At 38.7% G+C, this 12,706-nt stretch overlaps 1 protein-coding gene and 1 long non-coding RNA gene across 9 annotated transcripts in view; both read right to left on the minus strand.

Annotated features, from left to right (window-relative positions):
- The window catches only part of LOC136241579 (mediator of RNA polymerase II transcription subunit 4-like), a 42,975-nt gene that overhangs the window by 17,822 nt on the left and 12,447 nt on the right, over window positions 1-12,706 (minus strand). The window contains exons 6-7 of one of the 7 annotated variants that reach the window (XR_010694335.1): window positions 1,647-1,750; window positions 1,254-1,537 (exon numbers count right to left, since the gene is read on the minus strand). The exons of 2 other annotated variants lie outside the window; for them this stretch is intronic. Coding sequence is in view for 2 of the 5 variants with exons in the window: in XM_066032814.1 (XP_065888886.1) it covers window position 10,288 (1 nt within the window). In the remaining 3 variants the exon portion in view is untranslated. Of the gene's footprint in view, window positions 1-1,253; window positions 1,538-1,646; window positions 1,751-10,247; window positions 10,289-11,947; window positions 11,964-12,706 lie in introns of those variants that run through there. 4 more of the 7 variants (XM_066032812.1, XM_066032813.1, XM_066032814.1 and 1 more) reach the window with 4 other exon arrangements.
- On the minus strand, window positions 9,026-10,218 carry LOC136241584 (uncharacterized). Of its 2 annotated transcripts, none has more exons than XR_010694346.1 (4): window positions 10,128-10,218; window positions 9,921-10,071; window positions 9,343-9,406; window positions 9,026-9,275 (listed from the first exon to the last, which is right to left on the minus strand). It is a non-coding gene; the product is annotated as an uncharacterized lncRNA (long non-coding RNA). The 2 variants fall into 2 exon arrangements; XR_010694347.1 differs by having other exon boundaries at window positions 9,343-9,450.

Raw genomic sequence — 12,706 nt, forward strand, 5'->3', positions numbered from 1 at the left:
ATTAGTTAGGTTTTGTTTACTTAAACCGTCTATTTAGCTGCTTTTTTTTGCTCGAGAGAATCACTATGGCGATTAGTCTGGTGCTTAGTCTATATGGCACGCTGGCATGCTGAGCACTACATGATGAGAGTCGAACAGCGAATGCAGGTTAGTGATATAACCCATAGCGTACTAGCTTTCAATATCTCAGGTGGCTGCAGTACTGCAGGGGGAACGTCATCGCAACGTCCAGCTTGGTTACCCACAATCGATGTTAGAAACCTGGCCTTTATAAGTGTTACAGCTGTCTTGTGAGACTCTCCCCACCTATTAGGTGAGTGGTACATAACAGTTATACAACGTCCACTCGTGTTCTGCCTGTATAAACGCACTTGCCTTCGGGCCTAACGGCCCTCAGGCTCGTGCGTTTATATCAGGCAGAGCACTCGTGGCCGTTGTATAACTATATAGTAACAAATCCATGGGAACAGAGACAACTATAATTTTTTTCAAATCCCTGTGAAAATGTCAGGCAACCTAAAGTATTTTCTGACATTGATATACTACTGTTTTACACAATTTGTCAGAAATCCTTACGATCATTGATAGAATAGAGAGACTCAACCCATAATGATTCAATTATTGTTGTCTAATTGGTTGTCAATGCTTCACTATAAAACTCTCTAACTTCCTTCTATTTTGATCTGAAATTTTGTCAGGCAGGTTCCATTATGGTTGGCCATGCACAATATTTGCCTGACAAATGGCCTATGTCAGGCAGTAATAATTGACTCTGCATGGGAATGCACAACTCACTAATGAATATATAAGCAGATTTTTGGTAGCTACATAGGATCATTGTCATACAATACATAGCTAACTATCTTCAGCTAGCTCACTTCTGTGGAACCCTGGAACCTCTGGAACCCTGGAACCTCTGGAACCCTGGAACCTCTGGAACCCTGGAACCTCTGGAACCCTGGAACCTCTGGAACCCTGGAACCACTGGAACCTCTGGAACCCTGGAACCTCTGGAACCTCTGGAACCCTGGAACCTCTGGAACCCTGGAACCTCTGGAACCTCTGGAACCCTGGAACTTCTGGAACCCGGAACCTCTGGAACCCTGGAACCTCTGGAACCCTGGAACCTCTGGAACCCTGGAACCTCTGGAACCCTGGAACCTGTGGAACCCTGGAACCTCTGGAACTCTACTACATAATACACTTTATAGTAAAATTCCGTAGGCAGTTTAGCAACTTTGTTTGAAAAAACAAAACAATCCACTCATTTAAAAATCACAACAATATGGATAACCGGGGGACCACTATAATGTCATACACATGTTTACGATACAAAATGACCAAATAACCACTTATAATAATTCCAAAAACTCTAGCTGTAAATTTAATATTTCAATATCAGAGTTTATCATTGTGCTCTTTCCATTCAGCTTGCATAAAATTCATTTAGCAGATCCCTTACTTCTAAACCGATAGACGACCATCCAAGAACAGGGCATATCGTTTCCTCTGCCTAGGCTTTACATATTTTGCAATCCTAAATAAAATAAAATAAACAGATAATATACTCCAATTAAAAAACATTACCCAATTAATATCTACATCATATTACATGCAAAACATATCCCACACACACGCACACACACCAGTCATCTTCTGGGCACTGCCCCATTCTTTCTAACAAGTGATTTCTCTACACCTACAAAGCTAGGTGATTTAACCTATTGGTACAGTTACCTGAAGAGACCCACTAAAGAGTGAAACACGGTGTAGTAACTGAAAGTACCATTTTACTGGCAGTGTACACACTGACAATGCCAGCTCACATAATCACAATGTCTGTATTCTTAACTAACCACACCCACACACACACACGCGCACGCATACACACACAACTAATTCAATTTTGCCATTCCCAAGTAGCACAACTCTATATGAAGAAACAGATGACTTGATCCTTGATGATCTGTTTATGGACATAGATACACTTCCCACCACCAATCCCATGATGGAGGAAATTCCCCATCATTCCACCAAGGAGCAACCCTCCCCCAACCACCCCATTTCTCCAATAGAGGCAGGCAAACACCGCCTCAGGGCATTAACTAACCTAAAGATCCCAATCATCCACCCCAGGTTATTAGAGACCACCAAACCACTTCCACAACAATATGTTGCTACTATTTTGCATTATTACAATCTATAGTATCTAACTTACAGAGCATGTATGAAGAGGGTCCCAGATGGCTTCATAAAGTATGAGACCACAGAGTAGGCTAAAAAAATGACAAAACGGGACCACCCAGAGAAGCACAGTTTAAATTCAACCTTGATAGTTAAGACCATGTGTCAGCTGCTACAAACCACCTCAGGAAACTGGCCACCACAGAGAAGGAAAAGCCAATTGTGGAGAAGGCCATCAAGGAATCACAAGAAGGTGTGTCTTCCCTGGATAAAGGCAGGAGCACATCTCAGTTGGAAAACGTGGGCATTTGGAAACAATGGAAACATAAAACGGAAATGGTCAAATTGTTATATAAACGTACCCTAGAGTAAAATCCTTAATTAGTGGCCACCTCTTAAGACCACCTTCTTATAAAGACCACATTGTAATTAGATATCAAAGAATAGCTGACATTATAAAAAAAGACCACCCTCTTTACAAAGACCACCTCAAACATTGTTAAGATTCCAAGCATCTATTCTGTGACTTTACAAAAACAGCTAGGCTCTTACGGTGCTAGGGTAAAACCTCACCTTTAAAGACCACCTCTGTACAAAGACCACTTCTTTACAAATACCACATTGTAATTGTTAACCAGCAAAGTTCTACACAACTGCAACAAGATTTTTTATTATTAAAGGAAAGATCTAGGAAGTGGCTACTTAACTTTAATATAGCAAAAACAGTGATCATGCATTTGGGGAATACTAACCCGTGTTATACATATTTCATGGATGGTCAATCATTACAAGTTGTGTCTGAGCATAAAGACTTGGGAATAATAATTGATTCTAATTTGAAATTTCATAGTCAAACAACTGCTGTTGCAAACAAAGCTAACCGTATTTTAGGACTTATTAAAAGAACATTCAACTCGCTAAACACCAGATCACTTCCTATACTTTATAAATCTCTAGTAAGACCAGTGATGGAGTATGCCAATGTTGTCTGGGGGCCTAATTATATTGGTGACTGTCAGGTGTTGGAAAGGTACAAAGAAGAGCTACAAAATGTATTCCAGAACTTTTTAATTTAGAATATGATGACCGTCTAAGTGCTCTAAATCTTCCTTCACTATCTTACCGAAGACATCATGCAGATATGTTGATGGTGTACAAATATTTTACATGGCAATTGTCAGCTTACAGTCTGAAATGTTTAGCGTAACAAGAGGACGCAGTCTCAAATTGTTCAAGCCACATGTACAAAGATCTGTTCAAAGTAATTTTTTCTCTATAAGATCAATAAACGCTTGGAATAGTCTACCTAACGAAGTAGTGTCAACTAACTCTGTAAATAGCTTTAAGATTTTATTTGATATTTATTATATCTAATGATTATTTTCTTTTTGTACATGAGCAGGACTCACAGGCTTATGCCTTTTTTTCCCTGTAATCATATCATATCATATCGTAATGGATAGGTAAGGCTAGTTCATGGTCACCTTTATAAAGACCACCTCTTTACATGGTAATATTTGATAAGCTTCAAACATGTATGTCATGACTCATAGATAGGGACCCGCCGATTATGCTCATAATTTTACCTATTATGCTATGCTGCACTGCTCAAAAATTTACCTATTATGCTTACATAGCTATATGCTCAATACTTGCCCATTATGCCCAATTATTTATGCTTCAGTTCCCATGCTCTAGTAATAATTTCCAATTTATGGATAAATAATAAGTGGCTGAAGCACAAACTTACTTGTCAAAATGTATATCACAGAAAAGATCGATATACTCTAATAGAACAGTCAGTTATATGATTGTTCTATTAGAGTATATCGATCTTTTTGTGATAGCTATTTTGATAAGGCCACTACAATGAGATAACTTGTTTCTCATCAACTTCTCATAGAGTAACACATGCGGGCGGGCGGGTTATCTCATTATTGCACAAGCCATAGCTATAAATTGCAGGATATATATATTTGTACAAAACCACCTTTATTTTAGGTTATTGGCTGGGTGCACACCAAGCACTGGTGCACACTATTAAAGGGTAAAACTCCGACTGCGTTCACATAAACTTCAACTTCAGTAACAAAGCTTTCAAGTCCTTTACGAGACTTCCACCAGTCTTGGGGTCATGTATCATACCCCAGTACAGCAGCGGTGTTAGCACGTGTAGGCTAGTCAGTTTTATTAGGGGGAGGGGCTGTGCAAGCTTGTGGCAGAAGTAGCAACACTAAAGCTACTATGACTCTTCAGTAAGATATGATGGCCCTCCTCCACATAGGGCATGCAGGTCACGGTACCAATGCTAGTGTATATACACTGTAGCACTCACTGTTGATGCCTTGGTGGTTGTTGATGCTCCAGAAAGCACTCTAATCAACACAGAAGTTAAAAAAAGCCTCAAAAATAGTGTCTGTATCTCAATGGGATTGCAGTTTTCCATAGAAATAGTGCTTTTCTACGTGATAATTAAACCCACTAACACTACACTCAAAAAAGCCATGCTGTAATCTCGTGCAATAATGAGTTTGCATGGGCAAAAGAAAATTTTGGTGAGGGCGGTTGATGAGAAACAAGTTATCTCATTATAGTGGCCTAAGCAAGAATTCATACTATTACACAAATATTCTACCTATTATGCTAGCATTATGCTCAATGCTTTCAGACACCTATTATGCCGCCAGCATAATCGGCAGGTCCCTACTCATAGAAAGATGTCATTGTCATCTCCCACATTTTGGTCCACACTTCACTCAAGTCATCTACCATTATCACTTAGTTTGTACCAGAATGTGTCAAATCCTTAGTCCATGCAAGTGAAATGTGGCTAGTACACTACAATCTACTGTATCAACAAAAAATGAGGTCTCAAAGAAATGATGACCTTAAGAGTGTAGTATTTTTAGTTGACCTAGCTGTTTTGATAAGTCATGAAATAGATGTTTGGAACCTAGGTATTTTTACAATGTGAGAGGTGGTCTTTGTAAAGAGGGTGGTCTTTATAAAAAGTGACCATGAAGTGGTCTTATAAGGTCAGAATGCCTTAGCCATCTTTGAGATCTAATTATAACATGGTCTTTGTATGGAGGTGGTCTTTATAAGAAGGTGGTCTTTAAGAGGTGGCCACTATACAAGGATTTTACTCTAGGGTACATTTATATGACTATTTCCACTTTCCGTTTCTGGTTTCCATTTCCACTGTTTCCAATTGCCTGGAAAACGCCTGGGATGCAGTGGGGCCACAGCTTTGCTGACTGGACAACAAAGACATGGAGAGTTGCAACAGACCTGCAGGTACTAATTGAGAAGAGTAGCCACTAGAAACACAGGGATAGCAGATAAGCTGGTAGAATTTAAAAAAAAACCAGCTGTGGCAGCCTACATAAAAGTCAGGTCCCTTACCAGTATCACAGGTAACACCATATCCATGTCCACTGTCATGGGCCTATTGGCTCACCTAATGACACGCAGCATGTATGTGTTTCTTGTTTCCAGGCAATCTTGATGTCAGCAACTCCTGTAGTCCAGAATAAAATTAACTTCTAGCTAAGTCAGGTAGATAACTTAAGGGATATGGTACACCCCTCCACAATATACAAAGATGTGATCATGAGTTCTACTAGCTATGAGGACTACAGTGTAGAGCATGGCAACTACATAGCACATGGACCTTGGACTGTAGAAGAAGAGGCATGAAATTTGATCTGGCAAGAGTTGAGAGCAGTGTGAATGGTGTTTGAATCACTTCTCTAAAACTGAATAACAAACAAGTCAGGTGGTTTCCCAACAACCAGAACATGGTTCATATTCTAAAAACAGGTTGTAGGAAACCAGACCTGCAGAATGAAGCTTTAGCCATTTTCACTATACCACTGTTCAGGGGTGCATCCACAAGGTATCAGAATAAGCAGGAAGACTGGCTGAACCACATAGTAGATAGAGCCTACACACAGTAAATCACTTTATAACACACAACTACCCCAAACTAATTCACATTACTGGAACTCTTGTGCAGAAGCAGTGGACACTGTCACATGTGACTGGTTAGGTGAGAACAACTGGTTCTGTCCTACCCTCTACCTAATCCTTAGGACTATTAAACATACAATCAAAATTGGTGCATTAGGCACACTCATTGTTCCTTGGTGGATCTTGGTCCCTTTTTGGCTTATGCTGTTTTTCTGATGGCCAAACCCCAGTTCACTTCATAGCAGTTGTCACGTTAAATAAATCTTAGTGTCATCCAGATCAGGTGGTAATCTTCAAGACACTGACTGACCTCTTAGCTGTAAGAACTGTAACAGTCCAAGGACCAATGTGAGCCAACAGTTTGGGTATGAGAGTTTTGTTACTTGTCTGGAATATCCAGTCTGAGCACTGGGGTGTGTGTTATTAGGGGAGTGCGCTGTTACTAAGGGTGTGTGTTGTTACCAGGGGTGCATGTTGGTGTATCATTCTGTTATTCTGTTTGTGCTTTCTTAACAAGAAGTGTGATACCAGTATAAGTATTAGTTGATTAACATGTACATGTTCCCCTTTCTTGTTGTTCCCCCATAGATGTACTGTCATCAGGCCACTGAGGAATCTAGAGGATGATATATAATCTCAGGGACCTCATCAAGACACTACCAACTACAGTACAGCAGTTGAAAGCCAGTTCTACCATGAGTAAATACTTGGGAGGCTTCAGGAGGTGGAAACACTGGACAACTGAGCACAAATTGCCAGTATTCCCTGCTGTAGCCACACAAGTGATCCTTTATCTACAACACTTGGGGCAGTCCAAGGGCTCAAAACCAGCCACAGAAGAGGCAGTAAATACAATATTATGGGCCCACTTCATGGTAGCTATGCCATCACCAATGGCAGGCAGTTTCATCCATACAGTGTTAGACGGGTTTAAAAGATCTCTGGCCAAACCAATCAACAAGAAGGAGGAGTCCTTCACATGGTGAAAGCTATTGTTGAGGATACTATGAAAGATGATCTCTAGCTGGTGACCATGTATGTAATGACCTTTGCTGGTTTTCTGATATAAAACTTCGTGATGGGGAGCTTAACCCTGGCCACCTGAAAATAAAAGTCCCATCAGACCATCTTAGACAAGGTGATGAGGTTGTCATTGTCAGATCAGTTTGTAGATGTTGTCCAGTGGCCATGTTAGTGTCACATGGAGAAGTCACCTTAGGTAACATCTGTTTTGAGGAGTTACCAGTGGGAAGACTCAAGCCTATGTAACTGCTCTATTAAAGTATTTTGGATGGAACAGAAAAGACTATACCTTGGAACAAAGTCTTCACTAAAGATTAATCTTCCTGGTCTATACTGAATTTAATAGAACAAATTCATCAACAACAAGAAGTGCACACATACCGTGTAGCCTTAAATTATTTTGAGTGGAAATTTTTTTGCTGACTTTGTGGTTTTTAGGAGTTACCAGCAAAACTTTTATCCTTGAAATATATAATCCTCCATATAGTCTAACACATTTTGGAAGAGTTAGCAAACCTGTAAAAAAATTAAATTAGATAACATTGCTCAACCTCAAAAATTTTGCCCCTTGATATATTTAGACTATACAGTAAACAAACACAACTCTGACTGTAATCTTTCATGGCTTCACATGAAAGTCATGGGATAACTGCATCTTCATGGAGTCAAAGTCAGAACCAGAGCAGGTAAGTGTGGTGTCATCTGCAAATTTTAATAGTTTACCAAACTTGACAATAGAAGGCATTTCATTAACATAAATAAGGAACAAAAGTGGTCCTAGAGCACTACCTTGAGGGATCCCGCCCTTTACAGTTGTCCAAGAAGAAGTACTACCATTAAGTTTCACTTGTTGGAGACGATTGGAAAGATAGTTTGTGAACCATGCAAGTTCACTCCCAGACACACCCATCTCACTAAGGCAATTCAGTAAAGAATCAAACGCTTTGCAGAGATCCAAAAGGCTGTGCACACAATTTTTCTGCAGTCCAGAGCACTTACAATAGTATCAACAGCATAAAGGAGGATTTGTTCTGTAGATTTGCCTTGACGATATGCACCCTGAAAGGGGCTCAAAAGTTTGTTGGATTCAGAGTACCGATTCAGTTGATTTGCAACAATCTTTTCTAGGGTTTTAGCAATGACTGGAACAACAGAGATTGGACGATAATTTGAAGGATCATGTTGAGGTCCACTTTTATGCACACGTGTGACATTACATTGCTTCCATTCTAAGGGGAATACACCCACTTTGTAGAGAGGTATTGTAAAGTTTGGTCAATGGTTCTGCAATTTCAACTGCAACTTCCTTGAGAAAGCAACCAGAGAGGCCATCAGGACCAGTTGACTTTCAGATATTTATATGTTGAAACAAGTTTTGTGTATCTTGAGGAGAGATAGAAATGAAGTGGAATGAGGAGTCAGATGGCTTGTTACAGGATGAAGTATACTGAGTAGCTGGCTGGTGTTCATCAGAAACAGCACCAGTGCTAAAGAAATTATTCAGCGGCCGATAGTGTGGACACTTTGTACAGGGGGTATTGGGAGAGATGGCAGTTCGCTATGTTAACATTCACATACTGCAGCAAGGGGCAAGGTGAGGCATTCATACTTAATTTCAAGACAAATGCGCATGGTTTTGCATCGATACCAAAACTTAAGTTTGGTTTTATCTGGGGGACTATTTTGCATTGCTATATCACACTATCTAGCCTCTTACCTTTATTATCCAATAGTTACATGTTGTGAAATCCGCAAACAAAGTTCATTTTAGTGATTACATACGGAGTGCCCACACTATACATGGCCATTTTGTCAATTATGACATCATTGCAACAATAAGGTCCATTGCAACAAGTGGATATTAAATCACAAGATCAATAACCACAAAAGGGGACTCATCAAATAGTTCTCAAATACATCACAGTTGAGGAGTGCTATATGACTACACCAGATACACCACATAGGGTAGGGATGAGATGACAAGCACTGTAATAATGTTTTATGATAGAAATAGTTTTGTAGTGTTTTCAATTGTAACTATATAGTTTGAAATCTTTGAAGAACAATCTTGTTATGTGTCCTTATCATCATCTATCCTGTGATGACATCACACGACATAATAACTAGGGAAAGTCCCTGTGTACCCCACTATGACACACTTACTGGTTACATCACAAGATGATCTTCTTTGTGATGTTCCAAATGTGATCCCAGCTGTTGTAATGTTCTAGAAATGTGACTAAAATTAATCTCAGTAGAATGGTTGATGAACTGACAAACAACAAACAACTAAATGACACTTGTACAGTAAATGTGAAAGTTGTAATATACAGAACAACTTTACACGGTTATAAATTCTTGTACTCACTACACACACAGACACACACGCACACACACACAGTTAATGGTTGTCAAATATAGCTTATGTTTTCTTATTCTCAGATGTGATGCTAGACTAGATTATCATGACTGCTCTATTAGAGTATTTCAGTACACACATGTACACTTCTTATGGAACAAAAAGACTACCTTGAAACAAAGTCTTCAGCAAAGATTAATTTTCCTGGTCTACACTGAACAAATTTCATTAACAACAAGAAGTGCACACACCAGCAAACACAACTCCAACTGTGACTTTTTATGGCTTCACATGTGTTATGGTGTTTTGACAAGAAACAGTTTAGTTAAGTCACAGACACACACTGATCCATTCAGCAAGCTTTGCTATATACTTTACATACTTTTTATCTTGAGATTCTGCTAGTAAACTTTGCTGTGTCAATCAGACATCATCAATGCCACCACATTGTCAGTGGAGACTATACATAAATGGACCAGGATCTGGTTGTTGTAGTGTGTAGTGAGATAAAGGTGATGACCAGCCCACCCACACTGGAATGTTTTGATGAAAACAAAAAATCACAAACTAGAACAATTGTTATCTTTACCTTTAAGTGCTCACAGTCTCGCAGTACCAAGCTATTGAATACCATCTTCATTGTTATCTTGAAATCATTGAACCCCGGCTGCATGTGATCACTGTGATTGTATGGACTCATTTACATGTGGTTGGTTAACTTGTGATCTCAGAGTCTCGATGTGAATCCATCTACAAGTCAACAACACTACACTCCATACACATGTGATAACATGATTACATCATCATATGAAGTAGTGATAAAAATATTACCTAATATAATAACTATACTAGTATAATAAAAAATATTAATTTAAAAATGAAGTAGGGATCCAAGCAATAAAACATGACGATGAATGATGGTATTACAGGATAGCGCGGTGGGAAAATCCCTACATTGGCATGTTATAACAATAATTTTGTTCAATTTTAAAGTACGGATTTTCCTACTGAGCTACACTATAATACATCTCTTGTTTCGCTACTTTTTATTGCTTAGATCCCTACTTCATTTTTAAATTAATATACTAGTTTCTTTTGTTTTGTTTGTTTGTTTGTTATACATACAGCTAGCTATACACGTATGACTGTTACTGCTATATTAGAGTATCTCGAGTCAGCCTTTCACTACCAGGGTGTGTGTTACTGTTTCATTGTGCTAGCATATAGATTATATTGGCCAATAATAATGGGGTGTGTCTTTGTGATAGATTGTTAAGAAGTTTGGTCTCGGTGCTCAATCGTTATTGATCAACCAGATTGTTTTCTCCTTTCTCCACCTTTTCAAGCATACTTTCTGTAACAACTTCAAACAGGCTGTAGGACCAGGTGTCCTACAGATCTTCGGTGTAAAGCCTTAATAAATTTAAAATAAAATAATAAAATTAATAGGTGTGGCATTGAACCAATCATGAAGTTAAGGTATCTACTGAGCGTAAGCGCTTCAATAAGTTTGTGACATCTAAATATGCTGCTCAAGAAAAGCATTGAATGCCTCAATATGGTTTCATTGCATAGAGAAGGAAGAGGACTAGAAGATAAAAGGAAAGACAAGGTGCAGAGGATACACACTCGTCAGAACCCCAAAAGGCACATCCCACTGGTGAGTTTGTTATTGTGGCATAAAATGGTGGCCCTGCTCTGCTTTGTTTGGCCTCCAGCCTTGTGACTGTGGTCAGGCAGGCAGGCAGTGAGTCTAAAATCCAAGTTATAGCAATTAAAAAAAAAAGATTCTATGTCTGATCACCTGTTAGTGTTTTCTTGTTTTTGATGCTGTATTCAATGTTAGATGGACTAATATTATCAAGAGTACATAATGGGGAGGGTACTCTTGATATTATTCTGTAACGGTGATTTTCATCGCGCAAGATGTCTCTAGGTTGATTTTTGAAGGCGGCATTTTAGGCAGTATGCATCATTTTTGGAGGATCCCTACTTAAACAGTACTAGCGTATACTGTTTGATAACGTAAATACATCGATCAGTGTAGGGTAAGGAATATCTGTAGTGGGAAATGTTACTTCTCATTGTGACAGTGTTACACAACTGAAATAGATATATTAATTTGTAAGAACTTGAAGTCACTTGCTACACCATAGAATAACAAAAACACATACTGTATTATGCCTTAGAGTTAGTATCCGGTGTTACGTGCACAACATATCCAGAAAAAGATAACTAGTGAAAAAAATTTCCAAGTTGTAAGTCTCCCCCCTCCCTCAAAAAAAAATCACCCTTCTGTACTCCTCACATACTGTTCTCGAGTAGCTCACATGATACATGGCATCTGCTTCATCCCACAAAAAGTTTCAGTCAATATTGTATTTGTATGTTTAATGGTCCTGTCATGTAGCAGTATGACAATCCTCTGAATAATATAATTGTACATAACATCTGGTAGTTCACCTCATACTTTATATACATATTTCAGTAGTACATTTGTGAACACTGACAGTACATTAACATGTTTCTTGTTTTTGTTTTTTATCACGTCCAACAAAGCTACAATATCACAACTTATGATTATACGAAATATTTGCAGCACCTGCACTTTGTCTAGGACCAGTCCATTTGTAATGTAATGAGTTGTGATAAGTAGTTATCAGAAACTGTTACCAGCTCCTATAGTACGTTCACGTTGAGCTGAATCCTCAAAAACATTTAATAACTCATGGATGCAATTACACACAATCTTGAAATTTGGCTCATTTGTAGTACTACTTGATCCGCTAAAAATATTTCAAAATCTTTTTGTTCAAATGTTTGACATAATATTTACGGCCAATCAAAATTTTTACAATACATTTCCTATGGGGGAAGCCATATAAGTACAGTGTCCATTACAGCCCTTTCCCGAACTTGTAATGGAGCCAAACCGTACGTGTCTGTTGTTGACACCTTTGCTGTTACCAATAATCATCTGGTTAGCTGAAATGTTAACTCTGTTGAGAAAAAATCCATTTTTAACTTTTAGCTGTTTTTCAGGATTCAGCTCAACCTGAACATACTATAGAGATCACCTAAACCTTTTGCTACATCAGTATAGCTACAGCTTGTTTCTCCTGTTTCTCTTACTAATGAAGTATGGCCGGTACTAAAGGTATCTTGGTA

The sequence above is a fragment of the Dysidea avara genome, chromosome 12, assembly GCF_963678975.1.
Source record: "Dysidea avara chromosome 12, odDysAvar1.4, whole genome shotgun sequence".
Taxonomy (NCBI): Eukaryota; Metazoa; Porifera; class Demospongiae; order Dictyoceratida; family Dysideidae; genus Dysidea; species Dysidea avara.